Here is a 19349-nt window from a genome sequence, read left to right on the forward strand (position 1 = left end):
ATCTAATGGCTTTAGGTTCTAGTTTGCAGAAGCTCCAGAACTACATCGTGTTATCCAGACCCATAGGACTGGACACACCTGCACATCCCTTCCAGCGTGGAGACCGGGTCTGTTAAGTGGTGGGACAGTGATCCTCTACAGGCCAAGTGGAGAGGACCATTCCAGATTTTGCTGACCACCCTCACCGCAGTCAAAGCTGCTGACAAAGGACCCTGGATTCACTACTCCAGAGTTAAGAAGGCTTCTGCTCCTGAAACAACTGAGAAAACAGATACCGATACAAACGAAGATGATGTAGTTTAAATTATTTTTCCTGTGCTTATTATCTACAGAGTTGATAACCCTGGCTCAGGTTTGGAACTAAATTTTGCATATGGTTCTAGTCCAAAGTGTATCCAAAGGCATTCATTTGGATACAAAACTAATAATTGACATGTAAACTGAAGTGGAAAGATCAACAAAATTAGTTTACAATTTGAGAATTAACTTAGATCTGATATTGGATAACATTCAAAGCTGATTGTATCTTCCATACCCTGGTTTCATGGTTACCAAACTGACCCTGGTTTAAAGATTGTTTATAATGATTGTAATTACAATTCTTGTTTATAGATATAGACTGCTGTTAGACACATATTATTAGTAGATATTTAGAATATTTGGAATAGAGTCTTGACAAGATAGAGGCCTTGTCAAGCCTCTAAAGGGGGGAAATGATGCCTTAAGTTTTAACCTTTATATTTTTCAAATTCTGTACTGCTTAGTGTGTAACTCTGAAGTTTCTTATAGCCTGTTAATTTCTGCTCTCTCATGCTAGGTAGACATAACCAAGCCTCTCCTGCCCTGCTTTCCAAGGACACCAAGACTGTCCTAGGCCAAATGTATAAACCAAAGAGCCGCTAAGGGGGGAGGGGGGGCAAGCTGAGGGCAAAACTGAAGTTTTAATTGGAGAATTAACCCTGCTATGCAAATAAACCAAACCTATAAACGAGTGAAGAACTCATGACCTGGGCCCATCTTGGGGTCCATCTTGGGGTCCATTTTGAGAATAGCTTCCGAGTCCCCAGGGTGTACCTTTGAAGGCCTTTCAAATAAATACCTACTTTTAATCCCTTCCTCCTGTCTAGTCTCTGTTTCTGGGAGGCCTCTTAAGGCATCACACTAAGCAGTACAGGATTTGAAAAACATCAAAGTTAATGCCCTAAGGCATCTGTAAAGCTCTTTAATGCTTTTTCTATAAGGTACCTTCCAAAATATTGAGGGTATTCAGAGTTTGTATTTTTTACTTCACCCCAGCAGAAGACAGACCAGCTCTGCTTGATATCTAGTTGCAGAGGATCAGGAAAAAATAACATTAGTATTCATCCACAGAATAGATAGAGCATCCTCTGCTCAGCTAAAGCTGACCTTGGATTCTAATATTGTTTTTAGTGGCATATTTCTGTGTTGTTGGTATCAGTGTGTTCTTTGTAATTCTAGTACTAGGGAGATGGTACTCTTGATTTCTACCAATGAACAGTTCCACAACTGTTAGTACATGCAAGAACTGGTGAATGGACTCTGAAGAAGTCACTTACTTCCTTTAATTCTCTGATTGTGCATTAAAGTCTGGTGGATGGAGCAGGCCCTGATGTCCCAGAAGACAAGAGCACTATGTTATTGGACAGAACAAACTGTGACATTACAGTAAACCAGTACTTGGGAACAGAGAGATCAGAAAATGTCTTGCACTTGGACTGCTGTGAATCAGGGGAAGAGGGGCAAGCAGAGGTTAAATGATTTGCTAAGAAGCTGTTTGTTAAAAGCAATGCATACAGCTTGCTCAACACTTATTGTGCCTACCAAAGCAGGATGAGAAGATATAAGACTTTGATAAAGGGAAGGAATCTTGACCAAAGATCCTGTTTGCAACCTAAAACTAACTTAAACCAGCCTTGAAGTTTGGACTTGGACCAGGGACATAAAGAGCATGCGCAGGGAAGGAAGGTGAAAAGTTCAGAATGAGGAAGACCCTTTACTTCATCTGAGGAAGACCCTTACCCCATCTCAGCAACCCCTGCCCATGACCACCAGACAACACTGCGCAAGCATAATGCGGATGTAAATGACTTTTGGGCTCATTGTAATACGAGGCGAGGCTAGGCAGGGCTAGGTAATGAATATGTATAGGCATATTGGGAAACTTAATGAATATGGAGCTTGTAACCCAAATATACCAAGCTGAATGCAGCTGTGGGCACACATGACTTTGGAGGAACTATCCCACATGTGTCCCAGCGCTGGAATAAACATACCTACTTTACTACTTATTCCAGTAGTGGAGTCTTTTCTGCATATTAGCTGGCTGAAGTACCTTTTAAATTGCAACCTGTGCTTGAGCGAAGTATATCTTTTTACATCGGCAGAACTGAAAGCTCTTTGCCAGAGTGGAAAATGCCAGTGCTGCTCAAAATCCTAACTCCAGTTCTTGTTTCTCACTCAGGGTAAGGTTTGGGGTCTCACATCCTCCAGGGATCAGGGCACTGGGATCAGACACCAAAGCTCTTCTTGAGAAGGAGAGGCGTTTTCTAATGCATCCCTACAGATAGCATTTCCTGTGGACCACTGCTAGCCCTGTAGCTCCTCCAATTTCCGTTAATTGCAGACAGAGACTCCAGATTCCTGGAGTTACATAAAAGCTATATAGCCCAGGAATGCTTGTCTCTCTGCATCTCCACTCTGGGTTGTGGTGATGTGGATTTAAACAGTGTTTTAAGGGCTAAGTGCTGGCAAAAAAAAAAGGGTTTGCAAAAGTAATGTCTCCACTGTACTAGGCAGTTCTTCCTTCCTGATCACGCCTGGCATGTGTCTCAGTTTAAAGACAAGTTTAGGAGAAAACACTCTGGAATGAGTGTTTCCTCTAAAAAAAGATTTCAACAATCCCTTTCTGACAATGAGAGATTAACACTGGTGGATGAACGTGAAAAAAACTAACCGTTTATTGACAGAGTTCCAACACGGCATGGGAAAAAAAAATTGTGAATAAATGCTAGATATTGAACTGTCAGACCTTGCCCTCCCCATACACACACACACACACACACACACACCCACACACTCACGGAACAAAAAAAAAAACCAAAATGCCGGGGAAAGAGAAAAACAACGGCTGACCATGTGGCAGGGAGGAAGAAAATGGTGCCCGGCTTCTGTCTCAGGGAAGAAAAAACGAAAAGGTTCACACAGCAGCTCAGGGAAAAAAAACAGATGGAAACCTAGTGAATTTCTGATGTTGGTCTCCTCCTCACAGCAGATGAAGCTGGTGGATTTGGTGTCCTTGCTCGTGTGGGTTCAGCTTTTCTGAGGTCCAGGGCCAGGATGGAGGGGCTCCTTGGCCCCCTGCCAGTCTCCTGCTTCTTCCGTCAACTCTGACCTCAGACCAAAACCAAACCAAACAGTTCAGGAGAAAAAAACTGCTGAAGGATTGCTGTTGAAGCCTCCAAGGCCAGGGAAAGGAAAAAAACCTTCTTGCCAGAGCTAACAAAAACTGAGCAACAAAGTAATGCCCGTCAGCAGGGAACTAGGGGCGAGAGTGAGGTACCAGAGCCCCCAGGCTCCCCCTTCCCCAGCCCCACCTTAAAGCTACAGCAACCATTTCTGGACATAGAGCAGACGATTAGGGAATAGAGTATCATCATAAAATCACCCCAAGACAGCATGGAGCTATGGAGGTAATGACCAGGCTGTTCCTTGTTGGAAACTGCCTTTGCCAATGCCTGGGCATCTGGGCATGCCTCTAGTCTAAATCCTTCATACTTATTTATTGTTTTCCAAAGTATATAGGTTCCTCAGGCACTTAATTGATTTAAAAAACAGCAAAGCCATTTAGAAGTCCCAGAATGCACTGACAATCAGCAGGATTCAGGGTGTGCTTCTGGTCTTGACAAGGCTGTCTGAGCTCCTTAATCGCCAAGGGTATCCCAATGACATATCGGTCAGGTTCACACTGAAGGATACCCTGAATATCTTGGCAGGGCTGATACACTCTGAACAGCCAACTGTGATAATGTGAAACATGCCTAGGTTTTTAATGAAAACTAAAGAAATAAGTAAACCCATTATAAACCAAACAACAAAAATTGTACCTTACACCCCATGCCCCAACAGTCCCAGCTGAATCCATCTTTAACCACTAAAGGAGATGGTGAGCAAAGCATCTGCCAGCACTAGCTGGAAACTTTCTGTGCCCCAAGTCCTGCCTCTGGCTCTTAGAGCTGGCGCTGGTCTTCAGCAGACACCAGAATTTTGAGGCTAAAGAAGATGTTGTAATGTTGCAGAGTGATTATTTTTGTCCATGCAATGTATGGAGAACTATGTCACAGTCTGCATGGATGCACCAACCTGGGAATGTCCTCAGGTCTGCAGTGCTGCACAGAGGAGTTACCCAGAGTCAGATTAACAGTGTAGTGGGAAAAGTCTTTGTCACACTTGCAAATCATGTTCCTCTGTGGATCACTGAAAGGTAGTAAATCATCCATAATCTTGTGAGAGCAGCTGCCTGCACACTACCACCTCTGTGAATGGAGCTGAGCTGATCTTCATAAAACCAGCATTTTGAAATGTGGGAATTATTTCTAGCTAACCTAATACTGGGTTTCAAAATTGTCACTTCATAGCTAATATCTGGAAGCTTTAGACAGTCTTCTTAAAAGTCCTTTCTTTTCCATTTCAAATTGATGTTTTTCATTAAATGCTTTCATCACTTCTCCCCCCACCCCCCACATAAATGGAAAGACAGATCTCTGGTTCTTTGGAGACCAAATACCCTTCAATTCATATTCCACGAAGTATTTTTGCATATTTTTAATAGAGTAAGTAGAAACATTTTTCTTGGTTTTATGATGTTTTAATTGAGGTAAAAATCCAGAGCTGAGCATTTTCATAGAATTAAAATTAAAAATACATGACTACGCTCAAAACATTTTAATTCTAATCTCTCTCATTTATAATACTTACTTTCTTTTTTTTAAAAAATGTATTTTCAAAGGCAAAAGAAAGCAGAGTATCACAACTATTAAGAGAAGCTTCATAGCTTAAAGCTCAAACAAGAAATTCCTCAAAACTGACTTTTACCATGATTATTTTGCTAAAAATAAATCAACATCTTACAGTAAAAACTCCCTATTAAAAAGATTCTGATCAGCAAAAGTATCACAACTTGTGCCTGTGCATGGTCTCCTGTTTTCCAAAGGCATCCACAAAATTTTCTGTGTTGTTTTCCATGGGACTCATTCCATGTCTATTTCAGATGCAGTTTTCCTTTGATGCCGAATTGATTTTTGCCTTTTTTCTTTTATATATTTTCTGTATTCTTTACACATGTATTTGTAGCCTATTAGTATATCTGTAGTCCCAGTACTTTTCCCTTCCTTTTTCCCTAGGCAGAAAGACAAAATGTATTGAAGAGCTCCAAGCCCCAGGGGGTACAAGGCCCCTATCCTATCTTGGTTCTCCCTAGGAACCAAGATCAAAACCAGCTCTTTGAGACACATTTTCATCAAGAACGTTTAGTCCCTAAAAGGGGGTGGGGTGGGATTCAGAGGAGAGTTGAACCAAGGGAACTTGCCTGACCACTTATGTCTCTAATTGGTGATTTTTGTCAATTATACTGATTTGCTAAACTTAGAAAACTGTATTCACCCCAGGGGGGGTAGGGGGGAGGGAGAGGGGGTTGGCATTCTGTGGACATTTTCCATATCTGCCCCTGGAGGCCTCCAATAAACACCAACCTTTACATTACCTCCTATAATAATATAATCTCAAAAGTGTCTGTTGTTTCATTACTAGGCTCTTTAAGACATCACCATGGGTAGAAGAAGCTGGGACACACCATTAATTGTGAAACACTGGACCTGTTCATTGCCATCTGATTTCAAAAGGCTTTCCAGGCCTAATGGGCTGGTGGGATTGTTCATTGCCACTGATGTCTCCCTATATAGTAGCATGTGTCCTATTGCTGGAAGGGCCAGTGTGGCCCCTAGTGAGTGTGGTATGAAGGGACATGTGGCAGCTTTAAATTAACTTTTATTCTTAAAGAATACTTAGAATGTAATTTGAAATTTCTAAGGTGTTGTGTTGGAATTGTAAAAAGAGGCCCAGCGGCTCCGGTGGGGGGAGAAAATTGCAGTCCAAAACCAATGTGGTTGATAAGAGCAAACTCCATTTATTAGCAATCCAAAGGCACTTATATAGTATACCAGCTCGTTAACTCTTAAGTCGCTTAAAACTTATCAAAGCGCATTTCTACTTCTACATAATTGGACTTGCATTGGCAAGCTTCTACAGTTATGTTACGATAAAAAGAATTCAGAGTTTACCTCCCCTTCTCTGGGTCTTATCTGAACAGCTGCAAATCTTCAAACTCCCTCTTTGTTTCCCAGGCCTTTCTCACAGGGATTTTTCTCATGGAGAGTTTTTCTCACACACAGGCCTTTTGCTTACAGGCCTATTGCTACAGTTCTTTTATTGATCCCATAATTCTATCAATGATCCATGCCCCTGATCCTTTAATAATTGCAACAGTGTTGCACAAACATGAATTATTTTTTGCATTTACTGAAAAGATAAAACCAGCTGCTATTACCAAGCCAACATGATAAGGGTAAGAGCCGTGATACAGTTATTACTGTTTTTATATCTTGTCCAAATTATAGGATCATAGAATGGTTTGCATGGGAAGGGACTTAAAGATTATACAATTCCAACCTCTCTGCCATGGGCAGGGATGCTTCTCAATAGACATGGTTGCTCAGGGTCCCATCCAGCCTGGCCTTCAACACTTTCAGGGATGGGGCAGCCACAACCTCTCTGGGAAATGTGTTCAGTACTTCTCCACCCTGGCACTAATGAATTCATTTCTAACATCTAGTCTAAACCTGCCCTCTTTCAGTTTAGAACCACTGGCCCCTGTCCTGTCCCTGTGTGCCTGTACAAAAAATCCCTCTCCCTCCTTTTCATAAGTACCTTCAAGGTACTCAAAGACCACAATGAGGTCTCCCCAGATCCTTCTCTTCTCCAGTCTGGACAACTCCAGCTCTCTCAGACTGTTTTCATAGGAAAGGTTCTCCAGCCCTCTCATCATCCAGACCCTCTCTATCAGGTCCATGTTTTTCTTGTGTTGAGGACCCCAGAGCTGGATGCAGCACTTCAGGTGGCATCTCACCAGAGTGGAGAAGAGAGGAAGAATCACCTTCCTCAACCTATTGGCCACATTTCTTTTGATGCAGCCCAAGAAAGGGATGGCCTTCTGGACTGTCAGTGCACACTGTTGGTTCCTGCCCCAAATCCTTCCCCACAGGGCTGCTCCTAGTGCCTCCTCTCAGTCTGTACCCATGCCTGGGATTGCCCTGACCCAAGTGCAGCACCTTGCCCTTGGATTTGTTGAACTTGAAGAGGTTCTTGTGGGCCCACTTCTCAAATTTGTCCTGAGATGTATGTCATCCTATCCCTGCCCCAGGCTATGCAGCTTCATCAAGTGGCTCTGAGCCTGTTCTTCACATACAGTGGGTATTACTCCCTGCACACCCCCACAGAGGATGAGGGACTTGAGAGGTGCAGGAAGCCTGACTGCCAGTGAAGACTGAGGCAAAGAACTCATTGCGTCTGTCAGCCTTCTCCATATCAGTCGCTACTGGTTCACCCTTCTTGCTTATCAGGGGTATACCCTCCTTGGCCTTTTTTTTCTGACCTATGTACTTAGAGGATCCTTTCTTGTTACTCTTCACATCCCTTGCCAAGTCCTGTTCCAGCTTTGCCTTACTTTTCCTGTCCCCATCCCTACACTTTCAAACTGTATCCCTTTACTCTCCCTGGGTCACCTGTCCCTGCTTCCCCTGGCTGTGCATTTTTCTTCCTCCTAAGTTTGAGGAGCACATCCTTTCTCAGCCATGCCAGGTTCCATTCTGCCTTGCTCCATTTCCTGCACAGTGGGATACTGAGCTCTTGTGCTCTAAGAAAAGTGCCTTTAAAGAGCTGCCAGCTCTGCTCAGCCTCTTCATTCACCAAATACATAAAAACAGTTGGAAGTTTGCTCTGGAAAAGTTCAGGGTCCTGACTTTTCTCCTCACCAGGCTCACGCTCCTTGAGATCACAAACCCACCCAAGGGCTTGGTCACTACAGCCCACGCTGCCTCCAATCTGAACTCCTTTAATGAGCTCCTCTGCATTGGTGAGCACCAGGTCCAGGAATACCTTACTTCTGGATGGCTTGTCTAATACCTGGATCAGGAAGTTGTCCTCTACATGCTCCAGGAGTGCCCTTGGTTGCTTGCAGCCAGCTGTATTACTTTCCCTGCAGATGTTGGTGAGGTAGATGTTAAAGAATATATTCAGTGCAGATAATTCAGGATGCAGCTGCAGTACAAGATGCAGGTTGAGCTCTGGTGGGGCAGGAGCCCAAGTGCACGGCAAAAGGCCATGAACTACCCTTTGCATTACAAAGGGCACAGGGACCTGTGGGGCAGCCAGGAGACTGGACACTCAGAGACACAGCAGGAGGTGATGACCCCCAGACTTTCATGACCTTAAGACTGTGAGGGGATAAAAGTGCAAGTGGTTCCTTTATTCCAGGTCCCTCCTCAGAGGAACCAGCTTGAGGTGTTATTTTGTTATTTAGTTACTGCACCATGATTAAACTATTCTGAGGATCTGGACATCCGTGACTCTGCTATGGGAAACCCAGGGTTAAGCTGGTAAGGAAACCTGGTCTGACTGTGTGAGTGTGGAGGGTATAGTTTTGAAGGCCTTTGGTCCCACATCAGGTGATGTGAGAGTGACTCCAGAGTGGCTCTTGGGTGGTTGGACAGGGAAGTTTCCTTAACCTTTCCCCCCTTCCTAGCCTCTCACTTCTGAAAAGCCAATAGCCCTCAGCTGCAGTGCTCCAGTTGGGGAAGTGTCCCAGCATGTTTCCATGATGACAGTTTGATCATAGTTAGGTTTGGAAGGGACCTAAAAGTTCATCTGGTTCCAATGCCCCTGCCATAGGCAGGGATACCTTCCACTAGACCAGGTGGCTCAAAGCCCTATCCAGCCTGGCCTTCAACACTTCCAGGGATGGGGCAGCCACAACCTCTCTGGGCAACCTATGCCAGTGACTCAAAACTCTTATAGTCCAGCATTTCTTCCTAATATCTAATAAAAACAGCTTAAGGCCATTTTCCCTCTTCCCTTCCTGCCCTTGGGAAGAGGCCCTCTCCAGCCTTCTTATAGGCCTCCAGCAGGTACTGGAAGGGTTTCTAGAAGTTCTAAAAGGTCAACAACAAACAACAGCCATTGGTCATTTACCATGACCTTTGACAGTCATGAGCCCAGCATTCTGGAGTCCGGGAGTTAGAAGGACAGACCAATCAGAATGCTCTGATCCAGGTGACATCATAATGACTGAAGAACACCTGAGGCAGTTGGAGGGGCAGAGCAGCAGAAGGACAGTGCAGAGTGGGCTGCTGTCTTGCTTCCCTCTTGCCCCCTTTGGATATTGGTGTCATTCTGCAGAAGTCACCCAGGATCTTCTTGAGTCAGAAGAGGGACACCTAAAGAAATGGGTAGAATTAGTCATTTGATGGACCTTCCTACCTGTGAACTCCATAGACTTGGAGAGATTGCAGACTTAGTGACCTCTGTTCACCTCTCACGTGTCCATAAGGAAAAGCTAGCGCTGGCCTTGAAGAATGGAGACTATATTCCAAAGCTCCTACAGCTTTTCCAAGTCTGTGAGAATGCAAAGAACACTGAAGGCTTGCATCTTCTGTTTGACATTGTGAGAGGAATTTTGTACCTGGACAAAGCCATTCTGTTTGAGTTGATGTTTTCTGACCAGTGTATTCTGGGTGTTGTCGATGCCTTGAGTATGATCCATGTTTGGCTCAGCCAGGATGGCACAGGGAATTCTTGACCAAAACAGCGAAGCTTCAGGAGGTTATTCCTGTCAGAGACTGGATTTTGCCTGGACTCAGGCAAAAAATCTGCCAGACATCCAGGGCACAGTACATTCAGGCCATCATCTTGCCTAATCCATCCGATTTTGAAGAGGGTTTTCTTTCTACCCTCAATTCCTTCATCAGCTCCAGCAAAGAGGAGATTTTACACGGGTTGCAGGTAAGTGGTTTTTAATGTGGCTTAGATGGGATCTGTAGAGATCCCTCTGGCTGTAGTTTGGAAATGATTTACAGCTAGTGAACACTGTATAAGTTAATCACAAGCACTTTCATTTGCACAATGTTTTGAATGCTCTCCCTTCTTTCTGATCCCTTGGATTTTGTATTTTTGAAATGATAAATTTCAGGTGAGTATCTTAATACTTTTTATGGGCTGTAACAAGATAAAGTCCTTCTCTTTGATTGCCAAGCAAACCTTTGGAGCTAGTTTTGTAGAAGTATTTAAGGAACATGCATCTTCTGGTATTTTGTTTCAGGGACGTTTATTACACTGTTTTCCAAGTAAAGGGGTGCAGAGAAATGGGTGGAGAGAGATGGCAGAAAGTGCCAAAACACTTGAGAGATGATGATGTTCCTAGGTTTTTTGGAGTCTGAAGCATGAAATGCTTTACAAGAAGTGAAGTGTTGTCCTATATATCCTTAAATATCCCATAGCAGTAGGCGATGTGAATCTGAAAAGCAAATAATAGTCACAAAAGTTTCCCATCTTGGCAAAGCAGAGTGCCTGCATGTGGGAGAGCTGGTTTTTCTGTGAGTAAGATTCAGGAGAATGTGGCTGCAGCCAACTTGTACCCTGTCCCCTTGCAGAGGTGGACTGAAAAGATGCTTTGCAATGCTGCAGATCCAAAAGAGGGAAACTGATCCCCACGGGATGTTCACAGTGTAGTATGAACAGTGCAGGTACAGTAGGGTCAAAGTTTTCTCTTGGTTAGCACTTTTTACGTCAGAAGTGTACCAGTTGCTTCCCTGGAAGAAGTGCAAAGTGCAGCGAGGGAGTCTGAAACAAATTAGCACTGTCCTTTTCTCTCCTTTTGATGTGGATGTGGGTGTGGCAAATCCCACAGGGAGTCCGTGGGATGGGCAGAACTGCAAAGCATAGGGGTGGCAGGCAGAGAAAGAAAGGAAATGTCACACTCCGTAGAGACGAATTTAGGGATCAGCTTTAGGGATCATCCCCTGTGTCCAACTTCACCTGTGGCTCTGGTGTCCTGGAGCTATTTCGCCTGCACAAAAGGAGTGCTGAAAGACTGGAAATGATCCTGCTGGAAGTGTACTCTAGCATTTACCTTCCTTGTGATAAAAATAATGGCAGTGTAGAAAGTTTGACTTTGTGCAATGTGGGATCCTAGAAAGATCATGTTTTCACTTTCCAGAGGCACTGTGTAATTTGCGTTCTTTTTGTGTGCTCCACAGAAAGATGAGGAATTTTTGCCTGAAGTTTTTGCACAATTAACAAATGAAGCTACAGCTGGCAAGCAAAGATGTGAATTGGTAAGTCAGTAGTCTTAGTGGTTCCTCAAAGGCTTTAAATAAGAGGGATGGAGTAGAAAGTGAAACTGTTCTGAGAGTTCTGCAGTCTTAGAAGTACTTCTGGAGAATCAGCCAGGACACACCCTGGTACAAATTGTAACTGTTCCCTCCTTTCAGAGAGTTTTCTGACTCATATGTACCAAATGGTTTTTTCCCCCGTGCACCAGATAAGGTTTTTCAAGGAATTCTGTGCCTTTTCTTTCACGTTACCTGACGAAAGAGATGAATTGCTTCAAACTTTGGCAAAGTTGGGAATTCTTCCAACTCTTGAAATGTTAATGGTAAGTGAAAACTTAGAACTGGTTTTAATAAAACTAGAAAAGCCCACAGCCATATAGCCTTTTTTTTTCTATTTGCTGAGCACCTTTGTGTAAATCTGATTGGAGAGCTTTGCTCTGCTGAGAGTGGAAGTTTCTGGTAATGCTCAGAATCCAGAAACTGCCCACAGTTCTACTCTGGAGCAGCCTGCCTTGACTGCTCTTACTATTTTTACTTTTCGTGATGCAGAAGTCTGAGGGCAGTGAAGTCCTTGTGACAAGGTAGTCAAAAGGTAAAAGAGATTTTTTCATGTGGCAGCTTGATTTTTGGTTTTTTATCCAAGAAAATCACAACCTTTAAGGAAAGGTCTGAATTCTTGTTGCCTGTAAATGGGCACAGAAACTATTGTACACCTTGATTTGTACAGTTGGTCCTTTAGTACAAAATTAATAAATTGTGGATAGCAGGTATAGAATATCAATAAAGTCTTAGATATTCAAGCAAGTAGGATGTTGTGAATGTTTCCAGCCTAAGTTAGGGCTCTCACATTCACAGAGAGCCTTGTGTCTTTTCTAAAGGAGGAAAATAGTAGGGACAGGATTTCCCTGGTTCCTTGTTGTTTTTCTGTAACCATATTATTGTGTTTCTCATGAAAATTTTTGCAACGAAACATTCTCCAGTCTTCGCCTCTTATTTGCAGCTTAACGTGATAATAAATACCAAACTTGATTTACTTTAACAAAATAATCTCCTTTTTTTTTGTGAGGGAATGGATGATCTGCAAGTTAGATCTGCCACTACAGATATATTGTCTTATCTAGTAGAATTTAGTCCAGCCATGGTCCAAGAATTTGTAATGCAAGAGGCCCATCAGAGTGAGAATGTAAGTAAAAGTGGTTTGGAGTTTATTGAATATACCAGTTTTAGAGCAAACAGGAAAGTAACCAGCCAAATAAAGTCTCAATTTCTGTGTTTTGTTTTAATTTTTATTTTTAAAATTTGCAGAAAGTGGGGAAGTCTTTCCATTCTTATGAGCAATTATTTTGTGTTTTCTTTGTTTGGGTTTTTTTTTTGCAGGATACCCAACTCATCATTGAGGTCATTAAGCAGATGATCTGTAGTCCCGACCCTGAATTTGGAGGAGATAATCAGTTAATGGAGATTTTGTGTGCTCTGATCAATCCAGAGAAAATGCTGTCCACAGCTAGTGTAAGAGAATATGAATGGCAGAAGACATGATACTGTCTTGGAAAACTTAAAAGCCTGATACTCTCTATTGCTATTATTGTGGGCAGAGGATAAAAAATTAGAGGTTGTTTTTATTGAGTGGAGTGTGGTCTGATAGCGACTTTAAAGAAGCAAAATATAAGCTAGTTTTGCTAATGAAAGGTATATGTCTGGGGCATCGTGCAGGTATTAAACCATGCAGTCCCATGTGTCAGTGCCATAGCACTGTCTGACCATAGCTCACTCTATCTGGATGATAAATCCTGGAAGATTTTAATACATTGTAATATACCAGAATACCTGTAAAATGGTTTGCAGGTTGTTCTGGGCAAAAGTAACTGCATTTCAGAATGGTTTAAGGACACTTTGTCAAGCACTTTGAGTCACTGATGTTTTTTCCAGTATATATTTGCATCCATGCTGGGGATTCCTTTAATGATAGCTAGGTTGGTTGGATGTCTCACAAATTTTTTCCGAAATAAAGAAATTGATCTTGTGTGAAGACAGTGCTGCAGGCCCAAAGAACTCAGTAGAATTCTTTGTAGGCTGTTTCTTCTGTTACTACTCTTTTTTATTTAAAAGGTTATATGTAAATGCCAGTGTTTAATGAAGTTATTTTTGTTTTAGAATTTAGAAATATTTTAATTTCTCGAGATCTTCGACGATCATTACATTCATGTTCTTACTGCGCTGCTTCTGGCTGATACATCAGAAGAATGGTATGAAATAGGTAATGACAATTTTAATTTTTTTTCCTTTGAAGGGCCTTACAATCCTGGTAACAGCAATAGACTTCTGATGCGTGCTGGGAATATACTTGCTGCAAGCTGCTGTTCTAACAGGGATTGTGTGGGCAGTTTTCATTTCTTGGAGCTGTGAATGCTGATGTATCTTCATAGTGTACTTTGTAAAGATGCACTTCCTTCATGTATATTGAGAATCATGTTGTAGTTTTACTAGTCTAATTTTAAAGAATATTTACTGTAAAGCCACAGTTGTGTTTGTTGTTTTTTTCTGACCCAATGTCCTAATTCCCAAAGCAATTCAGTAAAACAAAAATCCACTAAAAATATGTCAGGAACTGCAACAGCAACTTAGTGTGCACTGACAGTACATTATTTATTTTTTTGTACAACTTAAGGCATTAATTTTTCTTGTAGATAATTATCAAACAGCAGAAATACTTGCCTCAGTTTTGGAGCTGCTGTCTTTTTGTGTGGAATGGCACAAGTATCACATGAAGATTTACATTATCAACAAAGATCTGCTAAGAAGAACACTGGTCTTGATGAAATCCAAACACAAATTTCTGGCCTTGTGTGAGTATGGAGATGCTGTGATTTCCTTCTTCAAGGCTTTGCCTGTCCTGTGTGGAAGGTGTACCAGTACCAATGTACAGCTGAACTCAGAATTCCTGTTCATTTGCTGTGTTTTACTGGCTACAGTCAAGTAATTTGGAAAAAAAAAGAGGTAGCAGCTGTCTGTAAGCACAGACCAATGCAGTTTCTGGTGGGAGGAGGATTGTTGTCTCTTTCAAAGTCTAAAGGGATTCTTTCAAGTCTTCATGACAGGATCCTTTGTAATCAGATTTCTTGCCTCATTTCACTGGAAATTGTGTCCTTTCTTAATAATGTCCTAAATCTGGTTCTTCTTATGGAGAGTGAATGAAATTCTGTCAGCCAGGATCTTTAAGGACTCAGGGCTGGTTCTGGGAGGGGAACAAGGGAAAAAGCATAGGACAGAGTTAATAGTTTTACTCCATGCATGCTGGAAGTGCATTGCTGCTGGACTTGAGAAAGAAATCCATGGCTCCTGATGACCTTCAAATACCCAGGAAAGTCCAAGAAGGAAAGAAAGGTGACCTGTCAACAAATGCTGCTTCTGCACTTTGGGGGGGCATCTTCCTCTCAGGATAACACTAACACCAGGTTTTTCAATTCTTCCACAAGAAGATGAGAGCCCTGGCATGTGGTTGTTGAATGCTTGAATGTCTTTCTTCACACAGGTGCTCTTCACTTTATGAGGAGAATAATTGGCCTGAAAGATGAACTTTATAACCGTTACATCACTCTGGGAAACCTGTTTGAACCAGTTGTAAATGCTGTGCTGGATAACAGGAATAGGTGCAACCTGCTCAAGTCTGCCTTGACGGAGCTGTTTGAATTCAATCCAAATGGTAAGTTCAGCAACAGCCTCAGCACTAACATTTAGTGGAAGGGTCACAAACAGAACTGGGATGTTGCTGAGTCTATTGTCCCTTTCTAAGGGAAGTTTAATAATTCTTTCTAGATCTCAGCTCTTTTCTAAGAATAAATCTGATTGCTTCCCATCTGTTCTTGACAAGAATATTTTGGCTCTGGACAAGGAATCAGTTACTTTCCAAAATAAAGTTAAAAGCTTTCTGATTTTCTGCATGTGAACATTTGAGACTGAAACCCTGATTTGTTCTTATTCAGGAAGACATTCAGTTCCTTATTGCACATGTAGTTGAGAACTTCTCTGATGCACTGGAATCTGTCAAATACATTCATACATTCCAGGGACTGAAGACAAAATATGAGCACGAAAAAGACCAGCAAAATGAGAAACTGAGCTGGTATGGCCCAGTTTCTGTCTTATGAGGCTGCCAGTGACTGCCATTCTGCAGGTCTGCTGGTTGGTTTTTAATTTCCCAGAGAGCAGCAGAAGCAGGTGTCTGGGATTGGGGTTTGGTTTCATTCTTGCTGAAAACTTCTTGGGTTAGAGCAAATACCCATCTACCTTTCTTTGAGTAGAGCTGATGTGGTCAGTAGATCAAATGTTCTGTTCAGCTTATGAAGAGCAGAATCTTGCTCTGTCCTTTTTAATTAGGATTCAGTCTACCTCATTATCACCTGGGTATTGGTGAAGCTTATGGTTAGGATGGAAGCAGGGATGGAGCTGGATTGCCTTCTCCAACACGCTTAATTAATTCTAAAGCTTTGGAAGCCATTTCTGACCTGGCTGAGTCTGAAACATCAGGCAAAGCTTTAATCACTTGTCCTATATCTCTTGCAGTGTCATATTGCCTGGTGAGACATTTGTCAAAGAAGCAGTAGTCTTACAGGTGGATGAAGATCTGCGGTTCAGTGAAGGTGAAGAGAAGGCACCTCCAATGTCACCAGCAAGCTCCAATGGCTCCTATCCAACTTACACAACCCTGACCACAGTGGTGACAGCCCCCAAGGTGGGAGAGAACTTGTATGGAAGCTCATGTCCTCACGTAGCACAGCAGAGCAGCTTCGTGGGGCTTCACCATGTGTAATGCAGCACAGTCAGCAATAGCCTTGTACAGGGTATCTTAGTTAGGGATATAGTCACCCAAATCCCTGTCAAGTGAAACCCTGACTAGTTTGGGGTAAGGTTTAAGGAGGATAAGGTGGGACTGGAGTCTGTTGCTAATCTGGTGGGCACAGGTTAATTTTGCCTCTTCTGCATGATTGAATTGTTGCTACTCCTTGGCTTTCTTCCCTGCCCTGCTGGTGCCCTGTGTATGTGATATACAGATGGGATTGCATTTTTTGGATTCTATTCCCCATCAGGGAATTAGTAAGTGTTTTCAAGCAGATAAAATGCAGGAAGTGATTAATCTTTTTTGCCTTTTACAGCTGAGCATTATTTGAATCTTAGCTTCTGAGCAGCTACAGGAAAGTGTGGCAAGAATTTTACTGCCCACTCCTAAGATTTGGGGGCAAAACAGATGTGCAGTGTGTATTTTTTCAATGTGAGAATTTAATTTTTTTACCTTTTTCTAATGGGCAGAGAGGTCTATTTGAAGTATTTGGTTATCCTGAGGATGAAGATGATGAGACATCTCCAAAAAAAAGAGGTCGTCATCTGGGTTCCTAAAGGAAACTGAAATTTTTAAATAAGAACTTTTATTGTGGGGTTCCAGTGCTGCAACTGTTTAATGTTAAAATACAGAACCAGCTGCAATCCATCACATAGATCTATCTTGTGATATATGTTATTATATAATAATAATGTAATGTAGCAGTAATATGTTTGTAATATAATATAATACAATATAAGTAATATAATTAATATTCTGCAATATAGTAGTAATATATAGTAACACATGTTAGGTCAATTTCTCCTGGAATAGTTTAATGTGAAGCCATTTCTATGTTTTCGAGATTTAGTTAGTAGTTAGTTTAGAGTCGTAGTTAGTTTTAATTAATTGCTCTTGTTTGGGAAAAAAACCCCTGCTTTCTGTATAGATATGTAAGATAGTTTGCTCCATCAAACAAGTTTATTTTGTATTAAAGATCTCAATGTACTTGTTTTACACCATTTGTAAATATGTGGCAATATTAACGCTCAGCTGTAAAATTCAGGAATTAAAACTGGACTCTGTAATTTCATAAGATGTATTATTTGTAAGTACTATTTTAATAAAAAGTTACATGAAACCTGACTGGCTGGGTTTGCTTCTTTTCCTGACAGTTACTGTTGCAGTCAGTGATGTCACACTGTGTACAAAGGGTAACCCCACTCTTGGCTTCACTTTCAATCTGTCAAGGCTAAGCCAGTACAGGGTTTTAAAAAGATTTCTACTCTTGAAACTGAATTGCAGGTGACATCTCAAACTTTGCAATTAAAGCAATTACTTTTGCTTAAAGTTGCATTATTTTAGCAGATTTCAGTATTTGCTTGTACTCGATAGGCTCTCAAGAGGCTGAGGCCAATGATTGAGCAACTCTCTGCACTGCAGGGGTGCTCAACAGCCTTGCTGCTGAATGTATCAGTGAGTTTCCAGCAATCTGGAAAGTCAATATCCATGTAATTTGAAATACTGATATATAAAGTACTGAGTTGCTTGTCTGAAAGGTGAAGCTAAGTGTAAAATTAGAAAACAAATCCCTTTGTTTAGTGATGGTATAATTTATTCTCAAAATAGCCATCTCAAAATAGCCATCTCAACACAGATGAGCTTCTCAAAACCACTGCTTCCTTCCAGCTTCTTCTTTGCCTTTGAACTGAAAGACACCCTGAATCAGGGACTAACAGCCAGCTCAAGATCCTCCAGCAGTGCACTTTCTTCCTATTCTGTGCTTCCAACTCTCCCACTGACTTGGTTTTTCCATTGAGGCAACTTGGCAGGTGATGGCAGCACCCACCCTTCCGAGTGCCTTGTCCTTCTAAAATGTATCAGCATCATGTCACTTCTGTTCCCTTGGCTGAGGGATACAGAGGAAGGATTTCATAATTTGAAAACTCCCAAAGAGGAATGAAAGAGCAAATTTTTTACTTTTATAAAATAAGACTTTGCAATAGACAAATGTTTTCTTCCATTCAGCTGGGGGGAAAACAAATCCCTGAGAGTGATGGGAGCCTAAACAGTAGGTCACAGATTAGGAGCAGAACAGCATTTTAGCCATTCATTGGTTATGTTATGGTTATCACAGACGTAGCATTTATTCCTATTAAGCTGCAGCAATCCCCATTAATGTGACACTTCATCTTGCATCAGGAAAATGGGGTTTTCCAAAAACATTCCACATCTATCTAAACCACTTCTGTTGAAGGTCTGCTAATGCCATGTGCTTGAGAAAACTTACTTGAAGGTTTTATACTTTTGTCATCTTGGCTGGGTATGAAATGAGAAAAGAAAATAAGAAGCAATGAGCTGCACTGTCAACCCAAATCACTTCAGCAGAAATCTTTAGTATATTAGTCAGAGCACTTTATTTAGAAACCCATAACAGAAATTCATTTTTTATTTAACAGGACAGAAGAAACTTTCAGCTCCCAGATCTTATGGATCAGGGGGAAATTTAATTATTATTTCTAGAATAGCTCGTTATACAATTTTTTTAATCACTTATTCTTAAGGTTTCTGTGAGGGACTGCCCTCTTGACTTCTCAGGGCTGATAATTACTGTGTCTGGAGAGAGGGGATAAAGAAATCAGGTAAGATTATCCCTGAAATGAGGTGGAGTGCTGCAGGGCGGGAGTGAAATGCAAAATTAGGAAAATTGAAAATGGATAAAATTTAGTTGAGACATTTTATGCTTAAAATAAATTTATATTAAAAAAAAAAAACAAAACCAACCAACCAAACCCCACCAAACTAGAATAAATGTAACAACTGTATGATGGCTCTTGACCAAGGCTGGATTTTTAATGGTAGTCTAGACTTTAAAAGATTTGAGTTTTATACTTCAAATGTGTGCGAACAGATGTCACCTTCCCTGCCACAGAAACAGGGAAATTTAGAGCTCAGTTAAGAGAGAGTGCAGGAGCCATGAAATCATGAGTTCAAAGTGCTTCTCTGAATTATCTGTCTATTTATGAAGAACTCTCTGTTACAGAAATCTCTCTGCATGGAAAGTAAACCAGGTT

At 41.6% G+C, this 19349-nt stretch overlaps 1 protein-coding gene across 1 annotated transcript; it reads left to right on the forward strand.

Annotated features, from left to right (window-relative positions):
* Positions 1-9574: 9574 nt before the first annotated feature.
* On the forward strand, positions 9575-16853 carry LOC103617204 (serine/threonine-protein phosphatase 4 regulatory subunit 3B-like). The gene is given in 12 exon segments (XM_008635468.1): positions 9575-9869; positions 9872-10131; positions 11385-11462; positions 11669-11782; positions 12526-12642; positions 12837-12968; positions 13614-13716; positions 14147-14305; positions 14992-15162; positions 15447-15582; positions 16023-16191; positions 16767-16853. Coding segments are annotated over 12 exon segments (1821 nt in total).
* Positions 16854-19349: the final 2496 nt, after the last annotated feature.

Source organism: Corvus brachyrhynchos, unplaced genomic scaffold (genome assembly GCF_000691975.1).
Source record: "Corvus brachyrhynchos isolate BGI_N302 unplaced genomic scaffold, ASM69197v1 scaffold416, whole genome shotgun sequence".
Classification (NCBI taxonomy): Eukaryota; Metazoa; Chordata; class Aves; order Passeriformes; family Corvidae; genus Corvus; species Corvus brachyrhynchos.